General features: G+C 45.0%; 1 protein-coding gene across 1 annotated transcript in view; it reads left to right on the top strand.

Moving 5' to 3' along the window:
• C6H3orf67 (chromosome 6 C3orf67 homolog) overlaps window positions 1-25,562 on the top strand; it is a 223,410-nt gene that overhangs the window by 79,748 nt on the left and 118,100 nt on the right. Inside the window, exons 9-11 of the mRNA XM_030206446.1 lie at window positions 5,249-5,435; window positions 5,940-5,942; window positions 22,436-22,555. Coding sequence (XP_030062306.1) covers window positions 5,249-5,435; window positions 5,940-5,942; window positions 22,436-22,555 — 310 coding nt within the window. The remainder of the gene's footprint in view (window positions 1-5,248; window positions 5,436-5,939; window positions 5,943-22,435; window positions 22,556-25,562) is intronic.

A 25,562-nucleotide genomic window follows, 5' to 3' on the forward strand; every position in this document is an offset into this window, starting at 1 on the left:
TGAGAGGTTTGCTTTTGTCAATGCCCCCTTTCAAACCTCCACCAGTGTCATGGGATCTCAGCGTCGTTCTCACCCAGCGGATGAAAGCTCCTTTTGAGCCACTGAATTCCTGCCATCTGAAGTACTTGACCTGGAAGGTCATTTTCTTGGTGGCTGTTACTTCAGCTCGTAGGATCACTGAGCTTCAGGCATTAGTAGTACATGCACCTTATATCAAATTTCATCACAACAGAGTAGTCCTCCGCACACACCCTAAGTTCCTGCCAAAGGTGGTGTCGGAATTCCATCTGAACCAGTCAGTTGTCTTGCCAACATTCTTTCCCCGTCCTCATACCCGCCCTGGCGAAAGCAGTTTGCACATCTTGGACTGCAAGAGAGCATTGGCCTTTTACTTGGAGTGGACAAAGCCCTTTAGACAGTCCGCCCAGCTGTTTGTTTCTTTCAATCCCAACAGGAGGGGAGTCGCCATCGGAAAACGCACAATCTCAAATTGTCTAGCAGATTGCATTTCCTTCACTTATGCCCAAGCTGGGTTGACTCTAGAGGGCCATGTCACAGTTCACAATGTCAGAGCCATTGCTGTGTCAGTAGCTTACTTAAAGTCAGCCTCCATTGAAGAGATTTGCAAGGCTGCAACGTGGTCATCAGTCCACACATTCACATCTCACTACTGCCTTCAGCAGGATACCCGACGCAACAGTCGGTTTGAGCAGTCAGTGCTGCAGAATCTGTTTGGGGTTTAGAATCCAACTCCACCCCCCCTAGTCCCATTTTTGTTCTGTTCCAGGCTGCGCTCTCAGTTAGTTGTTTATGGTTTCAGGTCAATCTAAGTTATGTCCTCGCCGTTGCGAGGCCCAATTGACCAGTGTTCGTTGTTTTGTGTGAGCCTTGTTGCTAGGGATACCCCACATGTGAGAACAAGCAGCCTGCTTGTCCTCGGAGAAAGCCAAGATACTTACCTGTAGCAGGTATTCTCTGAGGACAGCAGGCTGATTGTTCTCACAAACCCGCCCACCTCTCCTTTGGTGTTGTTATTTGTTTCTTTTTATGCATTTTGATTTAACTGAGAAACGCGTTCACACGACAGGCGGGACATTGGTCCGAGCATTGCGCTGTGCACTGCACGCGCGCCAGAAGACTCTGACAAAACTTTTTTTATATTTTGCTTGCAAAATGCCGATTCCTGGACTGACGCGGACGTCGACCCACATGTGAGAACAATCAGCCTGCTGTCCTTGGAGAATACCTGCTACAGGTAAGTATCTTCACTATACGTGTCTAAGTGCACTTAGGGGCCAACTTACAGTATAGTGCCCAAATGCTCTAGTGCATAACTGGCATTCATGTGCTTGGGTCATGTGTATTTTGACCATTCCAGCGCACACAGCACATACCATCAGTTGCACATGCATGGTTCCGTATTTTGTTGCAAACATTTACACCTGCTACAGAGCAGATGTAACCAATCATGCCTAAATTTAGGTGCATCATTGCCAACTTAAGCTAGTATCCTAAAATGGATATGGCGTGCAAATTTGCTGTTATAGAACACTAGTTTAGCACTCAGATTTTTGTTGCCAAACTTTTCACGCCCTTTATAGAATTGCCCCCAATAGGTAGGTATTCCGAAAAATAGCAGAATACTCATAGATATTCCTGTGGGGAGAGTTTGTGTAGATTTGGAATGTATTGCATGTATTTTATTTGTTTAGGGGCTTTTTTACTAAAGGGAGTTAAGTCCTTAATGCATGATTAGTGCACGCAAACCAAAAGAAAAAAAGCAGATCAAAAAAGACAAAGAAATGGAACATGAGGGTAACAGCAGAAGTGGTTTATTACAAGTTACCCGATGTGGCCACGTTTCACCCTCAGGCTGCGTCAGGGGTACAAAAAAACTACAAAATAAAAATACATAATGAATAAAACATAAACATCACATTGTATATTTTATAATAAAACATATCTAAACCCACAATCAAATTATATAAGATAAAAGCAGATCAAATCTAAAAACATCTCTCTATATAAAAGGCACCACCAACGTTCTATGAAGCCTCCAGCTGGAAGTGTGAAGGGGGAGAGATATCCAGTTTCCCCATGAGTGTCTGCCCCGCCCTCTCTGTAACACAAAGCACGAAATCAAATCGCTCTCTCTGTAACAGTGAAGGACTCAGAGGGGGGAGGGGAGAGAGGGCAGAGACACACACACTCCCACATGCACACAGAAGAAAACCTTGCTAGCCCCCGTTTCATTTGCATCAGAAACGGGGCTTTTTTACTAGTAATACAATAAAATGTAATATCAAATCAATATCAGTTAAAAACATTCAGATTAAATATGCATGCAATAAAATAATAATTTTATACAAGACATAAGATATCAACAAAAAATAATATCAACACAAAATATATATCAACAGAACTGCATAAGACAAATAGGTGGAGATATACCTGTTTGTCTTATGCAGTTCTGTTGATATATATTTTCTGCTGATATTATATTTTGTTGATATATTATGTCTTGTATTAAAATTATTATTTTGCATGCATATTTAATCTGAATGTTTTTAACTGATATTGATTTGGTATTACATTTTATTGTATTATGTTTTTAGATTTGATCTGTTTTTATCTTATATGATTTGATTGTGGTTTATGTTTTATTCATTATGTATTTTTATTTTGTACTTTTTTGTACCCCTGACGCAGCCTGAGGGTGAAACGTGGCCACGTGGGGTAACTTGTAATAAACCACTTCTGCTGTTACCCTCCTGTTTCATTTTTTTGTCTCTTTTGATCTGCTTTTTTTCTTTTGGTTCGCTATTTCTGTGGCAGATCTTTGCCTTTTTTTGTTTCTGTCTGATTAGTGCACGCAAACAGGCTACTGCAGAAACGCATCAAAACATTATAAGTATTTTGCCTGTTTGCTCTCGCTAACCTATGCATTACCAATTTTTTTTTTTGGAGTGGGCATGTCATGAGCAGGGGTTCCTGTGTTAATCCAGCTAGCGTATTATGATTAGTGTGTGCTAACTGGATAACACAGAGTTAACATGGGAGTGCCTCCTAAATAAGAGGCAGTAAGTGCTCCCGAGTTAACTCTATTGAGGGTACTGCATGTTAATGACAATATTAGCACATCACATATAAGATATCTACAGATGTCGATGTATTTCTTATAATTAAAGGAGGAAAAGCCTCAAACAACTGTTGGGAAACTCCTTTGTCAATATCTATATCGACCTTATGGAGGCCCACACATTCATCACTGGCAGAAAAACCTCCTGTATTTATTGTTGAATGTTCATATAAACTATTCAGTTTTGCTCTTGAACTCAAAAATTGAAATTATCTTTCAGCTGATGAGTCTTCCGTTCAACCTCTGTCCACTGACCACAGCCCAACTTTGGCCAAGGTTTCGAATCCTGCATCAGGGTCCGCGGTATCAATCAGCTGGTTTTCTGTAAAAAAGCAAACTGATTACATCGCCTCTTACTGCATATTTAACCACACAACTCTTCCCCTTTAACAGTTTCTCACTTTCAGGGCTGGAATCTTACTCCAGTCAAGACACTCAAAATGGCGGGGGGGTTAAAAACCTCTGACATCACATGCCTACATTTTAGCTCCTCCCTTTGAGTGACAGTTAGTCTTAAGGAACCGCCCTCTGTAAAACCAGGTTTAATCAAAAAGAGTATGCTCTGTCACAAATTTTAACGCTGCTCTATCAGAAAAATGATGCCATCATGTATATGTTTACACCTGATGTTATTTATAAGACACAGCTAACAAAGTGTAGTGGTCTACATTTGGGGCAAAAAAGACAAAGAGAGATACAACATGGCCCATGTTTCGGCAAGGTGCCTGCATCAGGAGTCTGGACATACAGAATAAAAATGAAAAATAAAAACAATTATTATTATATAGACTCACATACACATATACAAAAAACAAAATATATTAAGATATAAACCACAGCTTATGAAAAATCGGCAACCCGATGAATGAGGTGCTACACCACTAAGCCACAGAATATTCTGGGTATTAAATCTAGTGGGAATATCTGAGGGTGCTCTTTAAATAAGAGGATCTTGAACATTTACATTTATTACAGGTGATTAGTCTCTGGTTCTGTTGAGTTATTTTGGATATTTTTACCAGAAGTGTATGGATACATTGTGATTATACGATTCTGTTGGGAAACAGGCACTGGGCATTTTCTATAAACTATGCATAAATTTTAGATGTACAATGCCTAACTTTAAGAGTAGTTTATAGAATATGCCTAGGTGTATTTTTTTTTTTGTGCCAATTTTTTAGGCATTAAAAAATAGAATCTATTCTATAATGGTCTCGTATAGAAGAAACTTCCTGTATAGTTCAATGGCAAGTGTATATGAAAATGTGTGTTTCATTTATATGTTATTTATTAATTTAGATTTTGTTTACGCCTTTTCAGTGGCGTACCAAGGGGGGGGCGGTGGGGGCGGTCCGCCCCGGGTGCACGCCGCTGGGGGGTGCCGCGGTGCGCGCCTGCTGCAAGAGTTCGCTAACTTCTCTCGTTCGCTGCAGCTCCCTCTGCCCCGGAACAGGTTACTTCCTGTTCCAGGGCAGTGGGAGCTGCAGCGAACGAGCAAAGTTAGTAAACTCGCAGGAGGCGCGCGCTGCGGCACCCCCCCCAGCGGCATGCACCCGGGGGGGCTCTTTCGCGGGGAGGGTCTTTCGCCGGGGGGTCCGCGCTGCATCGGGGGGGGGCGCCGCCCCGGGTGTCCGCCCCCCTAGGAACGCCACTGCGCCTTTTTGAGGAGTAACTCAAGGTGAGTTATATTCAGCTATTTCCATGCTGGGTTCACAATCTAAGGTTGTACCTGAGACAATGGAGGATTAAGTGGCATGCCCAAGATCAAAGGAACAACAGTGGTATTTGAATTGGGCACCCCTGGATGTCAAGCCTAGTGTTCTAACAACTAGGCTACTCCTCCACTCTAGTCAGAAATTGAACAATAAAGTAAAATAAAAACATAAAAGCATATGAAATAACGAATAATGGGGTCCTCTTACTAAGGTGCAAAAAGAAGTGGACTAGCCCACCCTTCCACGGGTTTTTCCTGCACACTTTAGATGATTTATTTTTTTAACTTTTTTGGTTGATCTTTGTATGCGTTTGATATAGCTTAGCTAGCATTTGTTTGGATAAAACTTAAATGTTAGATTTCTGTTTACAAATTCTATTTCTTTCTTTGCTAAGGCGGTAAAGTTGATGAGTGACAGAAATGATAAATCCTCACGCCAACCTAATCTTTGCATAGCAGACGAGTCAGAACAACATTCTGGCAGATTTGATCTTCTTTCATCACAATTTCGTGATGCTTCAGATCAACGAAACAAAGAAAATATTCACCAAATAAGGCAAAAAGCAGAGTTACCTGCTTCCGGTAAGAAATCAAACATTAGAAGTAACATGCAGAGGTAATAACAAATCAAACAGTTCAATAAAATATGTCCTGGGGAACTTATACCCCCCAATCAGGTTTTCAGGATATCCACAATAAATATGCATAAGATCAATTTGTATGCATCAGAGGCTCAGTATTTGTAAATTGGTCTTGTTCATATTCATTGTGGGTATCCTGAAAACCTGACTGACTGTGGGGTCTGCAGAACAAGTATGGTAAGCCCTGCTGTATTAAAAAAATGAGCATCTCTATCTAATCAGAAAAGATAAGCCTAAGGAATGTTGCACTGTTTCATATCCATAGCATCAGTGAGCAATACTGTGCCTCATTGTTAAGTTTATTACCATTTAACCTCGAAATCACTGCCTTAGGCAAACAATATCAATTAGTTGTGAAAATATCAAGACGCGGGCACATAATCATAGGTTACTTTCTGACGAAAGAGAAACTAGTAAATTCTAACAGTGGTTTTATGTGCTCAAGTAGGTAAATATAAAATGTGGGGGTGCACACACATAAGAGCAGGCACATAAAAGCTTCTGAATATTGACCTTTATATGGGTGTTGTTTTGTTTATAGGTAGTATTTGTCCTGTGCACATATTCTAAAACAGTATGCATGTTAGTCAAATTTTCTTATGAGATCAAGAATGCTTTTGAACATTAATACAAGAATGTTCTTTTCTAAAACTGCTGCACTATTTCTTCACTGACCTGATGAAGGGAGACTAGCTGCCAAAAGCTAGTCACAGATTTGAATAGAATATATCACCTTCAACTTGTTTGCTGGCCCTTATATCTATATTCTGTATGCTGAAATCACTTATAAAATCGCTCCCTGAATGACCATGAAAATGCTTACCTCTTCTAGTAGTCTGGCTCAAGTTGTCCCCTTCTCAGGTGAGCTTGAACACCAGTGTTACTGAACATCATGACATAACTACTCCCAAGACCCAATGTCAGATCTGTTGCATTCCAATTCACTCAGGCGCCATCTTTGGCTATGAAAGCAGAATGAAAATAAGGAGATAATGTGTCAACCACACTTTTTTGTTCAAGTGTTTCTGTATAGCAAAGCAATCAGTCATCATCCCACTTCTGTGGAAGCATGCATTCACCAATATGTGAGTCAGGCAATTAAGGATCAAAAGATAATAGAGAATGAGTGAAACCTTTAGGAGTCTATTTAAGGCAAATATATGTGTAAGTAATAATCAAAAGACTAACTAAATTACAGTAGATGCCTAATGTTTTCTGCACCCTTACTAATTTACATATTGTTGTTTTCCTCGGTATTCACAGAGCTTTCTCAACTGCCTTAAGAACATAAGCATCACCAAACTGGGACAGAACAAAGCCCAGTATCTTGTTTGCAGCAGTGGCCAATCCAGTTCACAAGTGCCTGGCAAGATCCCAAAAGAGTAAAACAGATTTTATGCTGCTTATCCCAGTAAATTTTCCAAAGTCCATTTTAATAAAGGTTAGGGTAAATGGGCAGGAAATATGAGTTCCTTGATAAGGCACAGGAGGGGTTGGAGATCTATGAGGACAAAAATAACTGTCCTGACACACAGTATCTTCAGATTTTAGTGGGAAGATGGAGAAAGACCTTTTTTTAGGGGTGGGCAGTTAACACATTAATAGCACTATTAACAAAAACGGTGCTTTTGTTAATAGTGTCACGAAGGGCTGATTATTTTTAGTTTTTTAGTGTAGACCTGCCCACTTCCCCCTGTGTTGAGGTAAACAATGGTCACCAGCAGGGCACAGCACTGCCTCAAAGACCTTTTTCTTCCCCTGCAGATACTTGAGCCACACTGTGCAGGAAGTTGAAAAAGTCATGCAGAACTTGAAACTGTGAGACTTCCCCAACTTCTTGCATGGCACAGAGCTCAACCATGCAGGGGAAGAAAAAGTACTTTGAGGCAGCACTGAGGAAGAAGAGAAAATCCGGAGCCCAAGCCCTGCTATTAAGGTAAACGTGGGAAGAGGGGTTGGGTCTGCATTTAAAAAATCAGGGAGCATGAGAGAATCTGGGTGAAGGCTGGTGAAGGGGACATGAGAGAAACTGGGCGAAGGCTGGGGAAGAGGGCATGAAAGAAAGAAACAAACAAAGAGGATTAAAGAGATAGAAAGAGATGATGGCGTTCAATAGAAGAGAGCCTGTAGGAAAAGGTGAGAGAAATGCCCAAAATGAATGGTGTGATTAAGCGCAATTAAGAGCGGGATAAAAAATTTTAATTGCACTATTAATTGTGATTAAAATTTTTAATCGTTGCCCACCCCTAAGGTCCTCCCAAGAAATATCCCTAACCACACACTCTCAAAAGGAAATCATGTGATGTGACCTCACATTCTGGGACACTCCCCGAAAGGCTCTTAATTTAAGACTCTTTCTACTTCAGGAAGCATATGAAAGCTAGGCTCTTCTCTCAAGCCTTTAATGGAAGAAGCAACTTACTAGCTAGTCTCACACACAAGAACTAACACCAGCTACTAGCCGCACTTGTTTATCTACTCTTACTGTAGCTCATAGGAGCCAACTTTTCAAAATTATTGGGGGTGCTAAGCCCAATGGAAATGACCCCTCCCTGAACACAAACAAGGCATTTTTCTCAATATTGGGGGTGCTCAAGCACCCACAGAGTCGCCTCCAATGCAGTGTAGCTGAGATCATTTCCTTTCACCTTTTCTGATTTTAGAAGCCAGTGTGATATTTTCAATGTTTAGTGGTATTGGGTAATTTTATTTAATTTTTTTTTAATTTTGAACTTAAATCATTACAAGTTATACTCTTGTATCAGAAAATCAGACAAATATCATATTCCATTTAAACATATATATCAATCAAAACTTATTTCACTCTTCTTTAGACCACTTTAAAGGTAAAAGGGCGTGTACCAAACACATTCGGGAGCTGAATATTTAGACACAAGAAAAAAAACTCCCCATTCCCCCCGTTTTCTATTTCTGTTGATGGCTCTCTCATTCTCCCTGTCTCCTCAGCTCGAAACCTTGGGGTCATCTTTGACTCTTCTCTCTCCTTCTCTGATCATAACCAGCAGATCGCCAAGACCTGTCGTTTCTTTCTTTACAACATCCGTAAAATCCGCCCCTTTCTTTCCGAGCACTCTACCAAAACCCTCATCCACACCCTTGTCACTTGTCGTTTAGACTGCTGCAATCTGCTTCTTGCTGGCCTCCCACTTAGTCACCTCTCCCCTCTCCAATCGGTTCAAAACTCTGCTGTCCGTCTCGTCTTCCGCCAGGGTCGCTTTACTCATACTACCCCTCTCCTCAAGTCGCTTCACTGGCTCCCTATCCGTTTTCGTATCCTGTTCAAACTTCTTCTACTAAACTATAAATGTACTCACTCTGCTGCTCCCCAGTATCACTCCACACTCGTCCTTCCCTACACCCCTTCCCGTGCACTCCGCTCCATGGATAAATCCTTCTTATCTGTTCCCTTCTCCACTACTGCCAACTCCAGACTTTGCGCCTTCTGTCTCGCTGCACCCTACGCCTGGAATAAACTTCCTGAGCCCCTACGTCTTGCCCCATCCTTGGCCACCTTTAAATCTAGACTGAAAGCCCACCTCTTTAACATTGCTTTTGACTCGTAACCACTCGCCTCCACCTACCCTCCTCTCCTCCTTCTTGTACACATTAATTGATTTGATTTGCTTATTTTATTTTTTGTCTATTAGATTGTAAGCTCTTTGAGCAGGGACTGTCTTTCTTCTATGTTTGTGCAGCGCTGCGTACGTCTTGTAGCGCTATAGAAATGCAAAATAGTAGTAGTAGTACTTAACACACTATTCCTGTTCATCTTAACGTCTTCTTCTCAATTCTATTGGATATTATCCTGCTTCCTATGTCACTCGTTTAGAGTCTATGAATACTCTTAATTGTTCTGGGAGAAAAAAAAACATATTTTAACCCTAAATATTTTACCACACATTTACAAGGATAGTTTAAATAGTAAGAGGCCCCTATTGCTAGGGTTTCTTTTCTAAGGGCCAAAAAAGCTTTTCTTCTGTCTTGGGTCTATTTTGTAACATCCGGAAAGATCGATACTTTCTTACCATAAAACAAAGTTTGAGAAGCCCTAAAATATAATCTTTTTACTGCTTCTAATTCTTGTTCAAATACAAACTACACCAATAAAGTCATTCATTCAGAGCCCTCTGATATAGATGCTTCCAATATCTCTGTTAAATTCAATATTTCTTCTTTAGCAGTTTGTGGAACATTCATATCCAAAGATCCTTCCATTTTTCTTTTGTTTGGTATATAATAAATCCAATTTATTGGAGGCAAAGCTTCCAGGGAGTAATTCAAAAATTCTCTCAAATATTTTGTAAACGCTTCTATCGGAGTTACTCCCACAGTTCTAGGAAAATTTAATAACCCGGAGATATAACCTGCGATTATAATTTTTCCATCTGTTCAATTTTACGCAGACTATAATTTTTATCTTTTATCGTTGCTGCAGTAAGTTCTTTTTTTGTCACATCTTCTTGAACAGCATGCATTTGATCATTAAATTCTACTTTAATCGAAGTTGAAGAGTTAGAAAGAGTATCCACAGTACTTACTAACGCTGAGATTTCTCTCATTGATTTGTCCACAGTTGTATCCAATCTCTGGAGAGCTTCCCATATGCTATCCAGAGTCACTGTCTCCATCTTCCGTGTCAGAGCTACCCGCTCAGTTACGAGGCGCAAAGGCTTCGAACCTCCGTCCGGCCCTGCCTTCTCTGTACCATGATTCGGGTGCCATCCCTCGTCAAATTCCAATTCGGGAGAACCCAACAGAGACAGGCGTCCTTCGGGGAGAGGCGGTGGATTGAGAACTGGGGGAGAAAGAGTAACATCCAGCCCCAAGTCTCCAAGATCTCCTCCTCCTGGAGAAACAGCAGGGCTCCTTCCGGTTTGCTGAACCGCTCAATAGACAGTTGGTGTGGGGAAGAGGTCTTGGCGGTAGAAATATCCGCCTTGACCCTCCCTTTGTATGAGGCATAACTGTAATAGAAGAAAAAAGAAGTTGACTGCCTAACTCGAGTTTGCTCAGCCTCGATCAACTGCGTGTCGCCATCTTGGCACGCCCTTCCCGTATTGGGTGATTTTAATTTACATTTTGAAGATGATGTCTGTGAGTTTTTGGCATTTTTACAGGCTTTACAGTTTTCAATACTACCCATGGTTCCAACACTTGAGAAGGGACAAATGTTGAATTTTCTCTCTGCAAATGATTTAGCCTTGATAACTTTTTGTAAATGGGAATCAGTGATTTGATCTGATCATTTTTGTTGTAATTTTATGCTGAACACCACTACTTCTGATATTAAGCATAATTGTTGTAGGAACAATACTCTGGGAAGGGAAAAGATTGATATTGAGAATTATTGGTTCCAGGGTAATTCCTCAGCTGGAACATAAGAATGTAGCCTTGAATGCCTGAGCTTAAATACTGTTCAGAAGACATTTTGACTAACAGTTGTTTGCATCAGTGCTTCTGTGGTCTTTATTTACCCTCTGCGTTCTACCTGGAAAAAAAAAGTTGCTCTGGAAAGGCTTTTGTTTTTTACTCCATTGGTTTTCGTCAGATTAGACTTTGTGCAGGGTTGCTACTGTGCTTTCACTATGGCAGCACTGCAGAATAAAAACAAATGCTGTTTTGTTTGTGAGGTGCAAAAAGTTGGAATACTGTGGTGGCAGAAAAAATGTCATTCTCCGAGGACAAGCAGGCTGCTTGTTCTCACTGATGGGTGACGTCCACGGCAGCCCCCCCAATGGAAACTTCACTAGCAAAGGCCTTTGCTAGTCCTCGCGCGCCCATGCGCACCGCGCATGCGCGGCCATCTTCCCGCCCGAACCGGCTCGTGTTCGTCAGTCTTCTTTTGTCCGCGCTCGGTACGGTCGTGTTTGCACCGTTCACGCCCCTTAAGTTGACCCTCGCGCGTCTTTTTGACTTTTCGCTACTTAAAAAAAAAAAAAGGGAATTTCGGAGAAAGGCCTTTTCGGTCTTTCTCCCTTTCCCGTATTTCCAGTTTTTGCCCCGTTAAGTTTCTTTTTGTTTTCGGGGTAGGCCCTTTTGAGGCCTCGGTTCGAGTTTTTTCTCTCCCTCTTTTTGGTGCCTTACCGCAATTACGAGTTTTGACTTCGCCAGCATGATTTTTCCGCCCATGTCATCGAAGTCTCCCAGCGGCTTCAAGAAGTGCACCCAGTGCGCCCGGGTAATCTCGCTCACTGATAGGCACGCGTTGTGTCTTCAGTGTCTGGGGGCTGGGCACCGCCCGCAGGCCTGTAGTCTTTGCGCCCTTTTACAGAAAAGGACTCAGGTAGCGAGATTGGCCCAGTGGAACGTGTTGTTCTCGGGCTCTTCGTCGACAACAGCACCGGGAGTATCGAGTGCATCGACGTCGTCAGCGTCAAGACCTCCGACCTCGGCATCGACGGTATCGACTGCATCGAGGCATCGACCCTCTGCATCGTCGGTACCGAGACATCGGAAGGCTGCGTCGACGGTACTGGGACCTCCACTAGTGTTGATGTCGTCGGACGGTGGTGCTTCGACTGGAGTGCAGGTGAGTGCTGTCCATTCCCCTGCTGGTGGCGGTGAGCCTTCGGGTGGGTCTCCCCCTACCCTGAGGGCTCCTGCGGTACAGCCCCCCCCCCCCCCCCCCCCCCCCCCGAGACCAACCTTCTTCGGCCTCGGCCCCGAGGAAGCGACAGTTGGATTCTACATCCTCCTCGTCGGTACCGGGAAGTTCCGGTGACATGCTTCGTTTGAAAAAGTCAAAGAAGCATCGACACCGGTCTCCTTCCCGCATCGGTACCGAGAGCTCTGGGTCGCCGAGGGAGTCGGCACCAAGTAGGCATCGGCACCGGGAGGACCGCTCAACCCTCTGTTCAGGAGGTGTCGATGCGCGGAACAGCCTCCACGCCCGGAACAGACTCTGACTTCGACGCCTGCATCGGCTTCCATGTCTTTCTCCACAGCCGCCCTGCACGAGAGTCTCTGGGCCGTTCTTCCAGAGGTCCTGGGAGAGCTGTTGCGCCCTTCCCCTCTGGTACCGGGGGTGCTTGCACCTCCGGTACTGTCAAGTGAGGCGCCGGCTGGCCCCTTGCCCGGGGTGAGGTCTCCGACGGTACCGACTGCGGCCGCCTCCCAGGAAGGCTCCCCGAAGACGTCGGCGGAGGGAGCTTCGCCGGTGCGGGTGAGGGAGTCTACCTCTCGATGCTCACACCGTGGCCGTGTTTCCACGGAGTCAAGCCGGACACGGCTTCAGACACAGGTTCATGAACTTGTGCCTGATACCGATGGTGAGGCCTCGTGGGAGGAGGAGGAGGACATCAGATATTTCTCTGACGAGGAGTCTGATGGCCTTCCTTCCGATCCCACTCCCTCTCCTGAAAGGCAGCTTTCTCCTCCCGAGAGTCTGTCTTTTGCGGCCTTTGTCCGGGAGATGTCTACGGCCATCCCCTTCCCGGTGGTTGTGGAGGACGAGCCCAGGGCTGAAATGTTTGAGCTCCTGGACTATCCTTCTCCACCTAAGGAAGCGTCCACAGTACCCATGCATCTTGTCCTAAAAAAGACATTGCTGGCGAACTGGACCAAGCCTCTAAGTAATCCCCACATTCCCAAGAAGATCGAGTCCCAGTACCGGATCCATGGGGATCCAGAGCTGATGCGCACTCAGTTGCCTCACGACTCTGGAGTTGTGGATCTGGCCCTAAAGAAGGCTAAGAGTTCTAGGGAGCATGCTTCGGCGCCCCCGGGCAAAGACTCTAGAACCTTAGACTCCTTTGGGAGGAAGGCCTACCATTCCTCTATGCTCGTGGCCAAAATTCAGTCTTACCAGCTCTACACAAGCATACACATGCGGAACAATATGCGGCAGTTGGCGGGCTTGGTGGACAAGCTCCCTCCTGAGCAAGCCAAGCCATTTCAGGAGGTGGTCAGGCAGCTGAAGGCGTGCAGAAAATTCCTGGCCAGAGGGGTATATGATACCTTTCATGTTGCGTCCAGGGCCGCTGCTCAAGGTGTGGTGATGCGCAGACTTTCATGGCTGCGTGCCTCCGACCTGGAGAATAGGATCCAGCAGCGGATTGCGGACTCGCCTTGCCGTGCAGACAATATTTTTGGAGAAAAAGTTGAACAGGTGGTAGAGCAGCTCCACCAGCAGGATACCGCTTTCGACAAGTTCTCCCGCCGGCAGCCTTCAGCATCTACCTCCACAGGTAGATGTTTTTATGGGGGAAGGAAGACTGTTCCCTACTCTTCTGGTAAGCGTAGGTACAATCCTCCTTCTCGACAGCCTGCGGCCCAGGCTAAGCCCCAGCGCGCTTGCTCTCATCAGCAGCGTGCGCCTCAGCAAGGCCCCTCGGCTCCCCAGCAAAAGCAAGGGGCGAGCTTTTGACTGGCTCCAGCAGAGCATAGCCGACATCAACGTGTCAGTGCCGGGCGACCTGCCGGTCGGGGGGGAGGTTGAAAGTTTTTCACCAAAGGTGGCCTCTCATAACCTTCGACCAGTGGGTTCTCCAAATAGTCCGGCAAGGATACACCCTCAATTTGGCCTCCAAACCTCCAAATTGCCCACCGGGAGCTCAGTCTTACAGCTTCCAGCACAAGCAGGTACTTGCAGAGGAACTCTCCGCCCTTCTCAGCGCCAATGCGGTCGAGCCCGTGCCATCTGGGCAAGAAGGGCTGGGATTCTATTCCAGGTACTTCCTTGTGGAAAAGAAAACAGGGGGGATGCGTCCCATCCTAGACCTAAGGGCCCTGAACAAATATCTGGTCAAGGAAAAGTTCAGGATGCTTTCCCTGGGCACCCTTCTCCCCATGATTCAGGAAAACGATTGGCTATGCTCTCTGGACTTGAAGGATGCCTACACGCACATCCCGATACTGCCAGCTCACAGACAGTATCTGCGATTTCAGCTGGGCACACGTCACTTCCAGTACTGTGTGCTACCCTTTGGGCTCGCCTCTGCGCCCAGAGTGTTCACGAAGTGCTTGGCTGTCGTAGCAGTGGCGCTTCGCAGGCTGGGAGTGCATGTGTTCCCATATCTCGACGATTGGCTGGTGAAGAACACATCCGAGGCAGGTGCTCTATAGTCCATGCAGATGACTATTCGCCTCCTGGAGCTACTGGGGTTTGTGATAAATTACCCAAAGTCCCATCTTCTCCCAGTACAGAGACTCAAATTCATAGGAGCTCTGCTGGATTCTCGGACGGCTCGTGCCTATCTCCCAGAGATGAGAGCCAACAACTTGTTGTCCCTCTTCTCGCGGGTGCGAGTGTCCCAGCAGATCACAGCTCGGCAGATGTTAAGATTGTTGGGCCACATGGCCTCCACAGTTCATGTGACACCCATGGCCCGCCTTCACATGCGATCTGCTCAATGGACCCTAGCTTCCCAGTGGTTTCAGGCTGCTGGGGATCTAGAAGACGTGATCCACCTGTCCACGAGTTTTCTCAAATCCCTGTATTGGTGGATGATTTGGTCCAATTTGACTCTGGGATGTCCTTTCCAAATTCCTCAGCCACAGAAAGTGCTGACTACGGATGCGTCTCTCCTGGGGTGGGGGGCTCATGTCGATGGGCTTCACACCCAGGGAAGCTGGTCCCTCCAGGAACGCAATCTGCAGATCAATCTTCTGGAGTTACGAGCGGTCTGGAACGCTCTGAAGGCTTTTAGAGATCGGCTGTCCCACCAAATTATCCAAATTCAGACAGACAACCAGGTTGCCATGTATTACATCAACAAGCAGGGGGGCACCGGATCTCGCCCCCTGTGTCAGGAAGCCGTCAGCATGTGGCTCTGGGCTCGCCGTCACAGCATGGTGCTCCAAGCCACATATCTGGCAGGCGTAAACAACAGTCTGGCCGACAGGTTGAGCAGGATTATGCAACCTCACGAGTGGTTGCTCAGTTCCCGAGTAGTGCGCCAGATCTTCCAGGTGTGGGGCACCCCCTTGGTAGATCTCTTTGCATCTCGAGCCAACCACAAAGTCCCTCAGTTCTGTTCCAGGCTTCAGGCCCACGGCAGACTGGCATCGGATGCCTTCCTCCTGGACTGGGGGGAAGGTCTGCTTTATGCTTATCCTCCCATACCTCTGGTGGGGAAGACTTTGTTGAAACTCAAGCAAGACCGAGGCACCATGATTCTGATTGCTCCTTTTTGGCCGCGTCAGATCTGGTTCCCTCTTCTTCTGGAGTTGTCCTCCGAAAAACCGTGGAGATTGGAGTGTTTTCCGACCCTCATCACACAGGACGAAGGGGCGCTTCTGCATCCCAACCTCCAGTCTCTGGCTCTTACGGCCTGGATGTTGAGAGCTTAGACTTTGCCTCTTTGGGTCTGTCAGAGGGTGTCTCCCGCATCTTGCTTGCTTCCAGGAAAGATTCCACCAAGAGTAGTTACTTCTTTCTATGGAGGAGGTTTGCCGTCTGGTGTGACAGCAAGGCCCTAGATCCTCGCTCTTGTCCTACACAGACCCTGCTTGAATACCTTCTGCACTTGTCTGAGTCTGGTCTCAAGACCAACTCTGTAAGGGTTCACCTTAGTGCAATCAGTGCATACCATTACCGTGTGGAAGGTAAGCCGATCTCAGGACAGCCTTTAGTTGTTCGCTTCATGAGAGGTTTGCTTTTGTCAAAGCCCCCTGTCAAACCTCCTACTGTGTCATGGGATCTCAATGTCGTTCTCACCCAGCTGATGAAACCTCCTTTTGAGCCACTGAACTCCTGCCATCTGAAGTACTTGACCTGGAAGGTCATTTTCTTGGTGGCAGTTACTTCAGCTCGTAGAGTCAGTGAGCTTCAGACCCTGGTAGCCCAGGCCCCTTACACCAAATTTCATCATAACAGAGTAGTCCTCCGCACTCACCCTAAGTTCTTGCCGAAGGTGGTGTCGGAGTTCCATCTGAACCAGTCAATTGTCTTGCCAACATTCTTTCCCCGTCCTCATTCCTGCCCTGCTGAACGTCAGCTGCACACATTGGACTGCAAGAGAGCATTGGCCTTCTGTCTGGAGCGGACACAGCCCAACAGACAGTCCGCCCAATTGTTTGTTTCTTTTGATCCCAACAGGAGGGGAGTGGCTGTGGGGAAACGCACCATATCCAATTGGCTAGCAGATTGCATTTCCTTCACTTACGCCCAGGCTGGGCTGGCTCTTGAGGGTCATGTCACGGCTCATAATGTTAGAGCCATGGCTGCGTCAGTGGCCCACTTGAAGTCAGCCACTATTGAAGAGATCTGCAAAGCTGCGACGTGGTCATCTGTCCACACATTCACATCTCATTACTGCCTGCAGCAGGATACCCGACGCGACAGTCGGTTCGGGCAGTCAGTGCTTCAGAATCTGTTCAGGGTTTAGAATCCAACTCCACCCCCCTAGGCCCATGTTTTATTCTGTTCCAGGCTACACTCTCTGTTAGTTGGATAAGTTTTAAGGCAATCTCAGTTATGTCCTCGCCGTTGCGAGGCCCAATTGACCATGGTTGTTGTTTTGAGTGAGCCTGGAGGCTAGGGATACCCCATCAGTGAGAACAAGCAGCCTGCTTGTCCTCGGAGAAAGCGAATGCTACATACCTGTAGAAGGTATTCTCCGAGGACAGCAGGCTGATTGTTCTCACAAACCTGCCCGCCTCCCCTTTGGAGTTGTGTCTTCCCTTGTCTTTGTCTTGTTACATACGGGACTGATGAACACGAGCCAGTTCGGGCAGGAAGACGGCCGCGCGGTGCGCATGGGCGCGTGAGGACTAGCAAAGGCCTTTGCTAGTGAATTTTCCGATTGGAGGGGCTGCTGTGGACGTCACCCATCAGTGAGAACAATCAGCCTGCTGTCCTCGGAGAATACCTTCTACAGCTATGTAGCATTCGCTATATTGTAAGGAGAAAGCCAAAGGACAATCGGATGAGCAGTGCTCTGGTACCTCCGGTCGAGCAAACCCGATTTTGATGGGAGTTGCTGCCATGTTTGCAACACCCAAGGCAGTTGCTACCAGAGATGAGCCTCCTCGGTTTTCTCCTCCCCACTAGTAGTAATGGTTGCAGGAATTAGGTTTTGTTCAGAATTTCTCATCTGAATTTATTTGCTTGTTGCACAGAGCCTTTTCTACAGGCAGAGATTTACCCTCTACTTCTTTTGCTTTACCTAATGTCCCTGCTTCTAATGTAGTAGTTAAATGGCCCAGGTTGAAAAAGATAGAAGAGCAGGATGATAAGCTTTCTTTAGTATCTGGAGCAGAAGAGGAGCTAGGTCTAAATTTGTCAGAGCAACATTTTGGGCTAGAGAGGAAGACATCCCCTCTGGGCGGGGGGGGGGGGGGGATGAAGTTACACCAGTAAAAGATCCTTCTGTTGTCAATATATTTGATGAAGATGACTTGGCTACTTTAATTTCCCAGGTTTTACCTATTCTTTAAGGTTTTGTTGGATAATCCAGGCTTCTAGTTCTGCTTTCCAGGACCCCCTTTTGGTTGGTATTGGAAAGCTTTCCATGGCATTTCCTATTCTTCAGCTGATAGATGATATTTTTGAGGAATGGGAGGTTCCAGACACAAGTTTTCAGGTTAAATGGTCTATGGTTAGGCTTTACCCAATAGCATCTCAGCAATTTGAAAGATTCAAGCTGCCTAAGCTATTTGCATATGTTTCGACTGTGACGAAGAATGCTACTATCCCAGTTGAGAGGGGAGCAATGTTGAAAAATCCCGAGGATCACAGGATGGACTCTTTGGAAGCAAGCATTTGAAGTCTCTGCATTAGCCTTGCAGGCAGCTGTCTGTGGAGATTATGTAATTCGGGCATGTTTTTAAGTGGTCAGAGCAATTGGTGGAAAAAGCTGTGCAGTTCTCAGCAGGGGATTATCCAAGTTCCACTTTTTTAGATTTGGGCATGACCTATTTGGTGGGCTCTTTATATGATTTAATCAGAGCTTCAGCAAAATATATTACCCTTCTTGTAGTTGCTTAGGATTGTCTCTGGCTCAGAAATTGGTCTATAGATGTTACTTCTAAAATGCATCTTGGTAAATTACCTTTTAAAGGAGGTTTGCTTTTTGGTGACAATTTAGAAAAATTATTAAAAATCATTCTGAATCCAAGATTCCTAGGCTTCCGGAAGATTGCCCCAAACCTTCTTTTAGAGGTCTTTTATCTAGAGGATGCTTTAGGGAGGCCAAGTGATATAGACCAGGAACAGTGAGAGCACAGTAGGCTTCTTTTCAGAGGTCAGTTCTTTTGAAACAGCCATTAGGGCTGAGCGTTCGCTGCAAGAAAGTCGGGTACTACCAAGAGTTCACAATGAAGATTTGCAGGCTTTCTCTCTGGTGCCTTCAGTAGGAGATGAGATGGGATGAGTTGTCAGTTACTACAAGAGCATCCTTACCCCATCCCAAACATTGGTGTATTTGGGAACAAAGTTCACCAACCTCCAAGATCTTCCCGCAGTGAGAAGGGAAAAGCTACAATCTTGGATCAGAAACCTTCTCACTCTTTGCAAACCAACAGCTTGGCATTACCTTCAATTTGTAAGATTGATGGCTGCAACCTTAAAATTAGAGCCGTGGGCCAGGATGCACATGAAATCTTTACAGAAGTCTCTTCTCTTTTGATGGTCTCCATAGAGTTCCTCATTGTTTGACCTATTGGAATCTCTTAAATCGAGGACTTGAATACATAGTCAATTTGATTTTTCCTGTCTTTGTTTTATTACCTCTTATGTGATTTTCTTGAATTGACAAATGATTTCTGCTCAAGATTTGATTTCTTGATATATTTGTATGTAAATTCTGATAACTTTTTTTTTTTAGAGTCCTATATTGTTCTACCACTAGAAGGTCAGAGTTTCAACTGGGGGCTACAATCAGCAACAATCTGCCCAAAGGAAAGACTTTGGAAACCCCAAATTGGATCCTTGTGATGATGGATGCAAGTCTCTCAGATTGGGTGGGACATTGTCCTTGGTGGAAGCTCAGTGGGCAGTCAAGAATCCAGAAGCACGAACAAACTGCTTAGCTCTCCTGGAGTATTGTCAAGAACTTCAAAGCAAAGTGGTAAGGTTCTCTATGACCGTGCAATAGCAGTAATTTATGTCAGCCAACAAGGAGGAACAACAATGGGCTCATTTTCGAAAGAGAAAGGCGCCCATCTTTCAACACAAATCGGGAGATGGGCATCCTTCTCCCAGGGTCACCCAAGCCGGCACAATCGAAAGCTGATCTTGGGCGCCCTCAACTGCTTTCCGTCACGGGGGGTGTCGGAAGCATAGTGAAGGCGGGACTGGGGCGTCCTTAACAGATGGGCGTCCTCGACCGATAATGGAAAAAAGAAGGGCGTCCCTGAAGAACACTTGACCGACTTTACTTGGTCCTTTTTTTTTTTATGACCAAGCCACAAAAATGTGCCCTAAATGACCAGATGACCACCAGAGGGAATCAGGGATGTCCTCCCCCTACTCCCCCAGTGGTCACTAACTCCCACCCTCAAAAAAATGTTAAAATATTTTTCCAGCCTCTATGCCAGCCTCAAATATCATACCCAGCTCCATGACAGCAGTATGCAGGTCCCAGGAGCAGTTTTAGTGGGTACTGCAGTACACTTCAGGCAAGCGGACGCAGGCCCATTCCCCCTACCTGTTAAATTTGTGGTAAATGGGAACCCTCCAAAACCCACCAGAAACCCACTATACCCACATCTAGAGCATCCTTACCCTATCCCAAGGGCTATGGTAGTGGTGTACAGTTGTGGGGAGTGGGGTTTGGGGGGCTCAGCACACAAGAAAAGGGAGCTATGCAGCTGGGAGCTTTTTCTGAAGTCCACTGCAGTGCCCCCTAGGGTGCCCGGTTGGTGTCCTGGCATGTGAGGGGGACCAGTGCACTAGGAATGCTGGCTCCTCCCACGACCAAAGGGCTTGGATTTGGTCGTTTCTGAGATGGGCGTCCTCGGGTTCCATTATCGCCGAAAATCGGGGACGACCATCTCTAGGGACAACCATCTCTAAGATCGACCTAAATTTCATGATTTGGGCGTCGCCAACCGTATTATCAAAATGAAAGATCGCCGCCCATCTTGTTTCGATAATATGGGTTTCCCCGCCCCTTCGCGGGGATGTCCTGCGAGGACGCCCTCAGGAAAACTTGGGCACCCCATTCGATTATGCCCCTCCACGTCTGCAAGTGGCAGAAGAAATACAGATATTGAAGGATTGGGCAGAGGAGGATCTGGAAAACATCTCAGTGGCACCTGTGGCTAGAACCCAAAATATCTGGGCACATTACCTCAGCAGAATTCTATGGATTGAGTATAGTGGAAGATGCTTTCTTGGAAGTTCTACACCATTGAGCTTAACTGATCATGGACCTGATGGCAACAAGCCAAAATGCGAAGGTTGAGTCTTGTGTATGTATTTTAATCATGAAGGTACAGCTGGCTGCGTTGTCCTGCTTTAAAGGTCTAGCGAAGGGAAAGAGCTTGGCTTTACATCTGACCTGGTATGGTTTTTCCACAGGGTTAAGTTTATCAATCTGCCATATCATCCATTGATTTCCCCTGTGTGATTTAAACTTGGCCTTGCCTACCTTAGTTCAGCCCTCTTTTGAACCTCTGGATTCCACAACCCTAAAAGATATCACCCTTAAGACCATTTTTCTTTTAGCCATTTGTTCAGGTAGGCAAATTCCAGAATTACAGGCCTTGTCCTGTAGAGAACCTTTTTTGGTCTTTAGCAAGGAAAAGGTTTTGCTTAGACCAAATCCATCCTTCCTTCCCAAAGTGGCGTTATTCCATATGAATCAGACCATCTCTTTACCTGTTTTTCAGGATCTTAAAAATGAGGGTAGTGCAGTTATAAATTGGATGTGGAACATGTGTTGAAGAAGTACCTGAAGAATACAGAGGCATTAAGGAACTCTGATAAGGTCTTTATTCTTTGTGATGGAGCCTATAAAGGGGAGGCAGCATCAAAAGCTACAATCGCGTGATGGGTTAAAGAGGCCATTGCTTCTACATAGGTATATTATCTGTGGTCATCCAATTCCAGAAGTTTTGAAAGAGCATTCTACAAAGGGGTAATCTACTTCTTCAGTAGAGCACTCCTTTCTTCTTCCTCATGAAATTTGCAAAGTGACAACCTGGAAATCTATGCATTTCTTTGTCCAACACTACAGATTGGATGTCAAGCTTAAAGTGATGAGGCCATTGGGGCCAAAAGATTAGCAGAAGGTATTTCAACATCCCACCCTCAGTAAGTACGGCTTTGGTACATTCCATGTATCTGGACTAGTCTGGTGGGACAATAAGAAAGGGCAAATTAGTTCTTACCTGCTAATGTTCTTTCTTTGAGTCTCTCCAGACCAGTCCAGATCTCGCCCACAGTCTTAGCATCCATTTGTTTTCTATCTCCTGAAGTGTAAAGATTTTAATTTTGGCTAGTTCATTATTCATGTTCAATCACTAGCCTGGAGGGCTTTATCCTTCATTAGTGGATTACTGTTGAGCAGTTCTTTAGTTCCTAGTGGAGTTCTTCCTTTTAATTGTCTTTGCTCTTCTGCTTTGTTATGATAAATACTGACTGGCCAGGGGCTTGTACAGGGGTTCTAAGTGATGATATCATAGCTCGGCAGTTCTCAATCTCCACCTGCTGGCAGTACAGCACAAATCTAAGTGTTTGGACTAGTATTGAGGAACTCAAGGAAAGAAAATTAACAGGTTAGAACTAATTTTCCCTTATGTGTTCACTGGCCATCAATGAATTCATAATTTTGAATATCAAACTATTATTCAGAAATTTACTGGAAATGTATTTAGAGATAAAAAATTGTTATTTAAATATATTTCTAATATAGTTTGTTTATAACATAGTTTGGCTTTATTTGATTTTACTGTTTATGACAGCTGAAATTTGTGTGGTGTCTGTAACTGAATACACTTGTTTTTATTCATAATTGTGGTCCGTGGGCATAATAGATCAACAGATCATTCAACCATGTCCACATCTACCCCGAGAACCATCAGCAGACAAGAATAATAACAAGAGAAGACTGCATGTGAGAAATACTGACAAAAATACAACAGAAATAGTTGGTGGTATGAAAACTCGATCATTGTCTGTTCATTTTATATTTATTTTAGGGCTGCACATTAATCGCAGTTAACACTGTGATTAACACATTAATTAATCACAATTTTAAAAATTAATCACGGCTAGCAAATTTAATCGAACTGTGGTGTCTCTGGTCTATCTCCTCCAAACATCTCTCCCTCTCTCTTCCATTCTCGGCCCCCATCCTCTGTGCAGTCCAGCATCTCCCCACCCCCCCCCCCCCACCCCCGCGATTCAACATTTCCTCCTCTCTCAATCCTGTGCTCCCACCCCCCACCGGATCTACCTTAAAGCTAGTTATCTACTGGACCCCAGAAGCAGCAGCAATGCACATACTCTGCTTACAGCCTGCTCCCAAGTTTGCTCTCTGACCCATCCCACCCCCTCTGAAGATGCCTCATGTTTCCATGTGGATGAGACAAGTCAAAGGGAAAGGGATGGAGCAGGCTGCAGGCAGCGTATTTGCATCACTGTCACTGCCAGGGACCAGTAGAAGACCAGCTTTAAGGTATACCACTTGGGGGAGGGAGGATGGATGCCGATTCCCAAGTGGGGGAAGGAAGGAGAGGGAGAGATGCTGGATTACACACTAGGATGAAAGAGGGATGGAGAGATTTACTTGACAATGGGAGGGAGGAGTGAGCAATGTTGGATCCATTGGTGAAGGGAAGGACGCAAATGATACTGGATAAGGGGGGGAGGGAGTAAAGAGGGATAGATAATGGACAAGGGGAAGGAGGGAAGAGAGAAAGAGATGTTGGGGGGAGGGCAGAGGAGAGAAAGAGAGAGAGTGGACCTGAAGGTAGAGAGGAGGGAAAGAGAGATACTGGATAATGGGAGGAGGGAGGGGAGGGAAAGAGAGATAATGGGCCAGAGGTTAGAAGGGAGAAAAGGAAGGAAGAGAAAAGGAGAGATGTTGGACATAGGGGTGGGAAGGAGGGAGATTCAATCCTTTAATTGTGCAATTAATCACAATTAAAAATTTGTATTGTGATTTAAATATTTCAATTGAAATGCAACCTTAATAATATATTTTAAAATTTTAATTTACTTTATTTTCAAACTTGATAGTCTGTGTCCTAAAAATGTTGCAATAGACCACAATAAATAAATCAGTAGCGTTCTCATAGTGGCATACATTAAAACATGAAATGCAATCACTTGGGAATAGCAAAGGATTGTATATTCCAGTGAATCATTCACATGTAGCTATTGGATGATTCAATGTGGATGTTTGTATAAGATCTGTTCTGCCATGATATACATTGAAATAGAGAGTGTCTGCTGAAGAAAGAAAATTAAAAATTATTATATTTCTCGTTGCTTCTCAGCCCTCTTTGATCCTCTCCAGATCCTTCACACCAGCTCTTCATTCCTCCATCCAGACACTCTTCCTATTGTTAGCCCCCTCTATCCATCCTCCCTCTTTCCCATCCCTCCCTGCCTCATCTCTTCCCCTTTCTTACCTCTCCTCCAGACACTCTGATCAACTTCTTATCTCTTCCTACCTTCCACTCTGACTGCTTCTTACCCCTCCCTATATTCTTTCCCAACTCACCCATTTACTCCCACTCTCTCTTCTCACTTCATCCTCCAACCTGAGCCTCTTTTCGCCCTCTCCCATCTTCTAAAGGCTGCCAGCCACTCCCGGCTCTTCACTCAGCATGGCTGCCCTAGTCACAGACCCCATCTGGCAGAATCTCCCACCTTCTTTGAGCCACCCCCCTAAGGGTCTCTTTTACTAAACCGCGCTAGTGATTCCTGGAGTAACAGTGCCAACAAAGCCCATTCACTTTCATTGGGCTTTGTTGGCATTGCCGCATGGGAATTGCTAGTGCGGTTTGTTAAAAGAGGCCGTAAGGGAGGAATTCTATAACGGGTGCTAACATTTATGCATCATTTATGTGTTTAAAATAAATGACATTTATATGCAGATGTGTGCACATATACATATAAGCCTAAGTACTGTTTTGCAAATATGCATTTAATTTACATAGTGCATATTTGCAAGGGGGTGTACAGAATAAGTTGTGCGCACAGCATTTAGATGTTAATAGCTATACCAGCTCTATGGCTAACATAAGTACTTTTAAGCAAGTATTTCAGTGGTTAGGCTAGTAGTCCATAAAGGAAAATAGATGCCTACATTCCCTTACAGAATAGGCTCTACCAAACACCCTCCAGGCTCCTAATTACAGATGCCTAGTTATAGAATTTCCCTTTATGAGGACAGTTCTATAAGTGGGTGCCTCCATTTAGGTACCCTGATGCTGCATAGTGAGACCCTATTGTATAGTGCAATCTGGGCTCCCAGATTCCATTATAGAATGCCAGCATAATCCAGCATTGGAATACTTAAACTTTACACACTCGTAATTAAACCAGCGATTAGACCTGACGTAACTGCCATCTCATAAACGCATCAAGGGTGTGCATAACTTAGTATTCTGAAAGTTACTGCGTAAATGGGAGCCCCACCCATGCTCTGCCCATGTGTACGCCTCCTTGCATTTACAAATGGTTTGGACAAGTTGCTGGAGAAAAAGTCCATAGTCCGCTATTGAGATAGAAATGGGGGAAGCCACGACTGCTATTTGGGTTTCTGCCAGGTACTTGTGACCTGGATTGGCCACTGCTGGAAGCAGGATACTAGATTAGATGGACTTTTGGTCTGACCCAGTATGGCTAGTCTTATATCCTTATTCTAGGTCACTTACCCGTACCTTACAAAATAGGGTTTAGGCGTCCCGCTAGCAGTTATGTACTTAAGTATGCACGGGGTATATTCAGTAAAAGGCACCTAAAGATTGGTGTGCAAAAAAATAGTGCTTAGCACTATTCTATGAATGATCCCTCTTATTCTATAATGGTGCATATAAATTGTGAGAATGCCCAATTTTAGTGCGCGCTAAAAACATGAGTGCTCCTTAGTAAAAGATGCCCATAAAGACCAATTAAATACGATACAGAAAATTTTACTTTACCAGGCAG

Source organism: Microcaecilia unicolor, chromosome 6 (assembly GCF_901765095.1).
Source record: "Microcaecilia unicolor chromosome 6, aMicUni1.1, whole genome shotgun sequence".
Classification (NCBI taxonomy): Eukaryota; Metazoa; Chordata; class Amphibia; order Gymnophiona; family Siphonopidae; genus Microcaecilia; species Microcaecilia unicolor.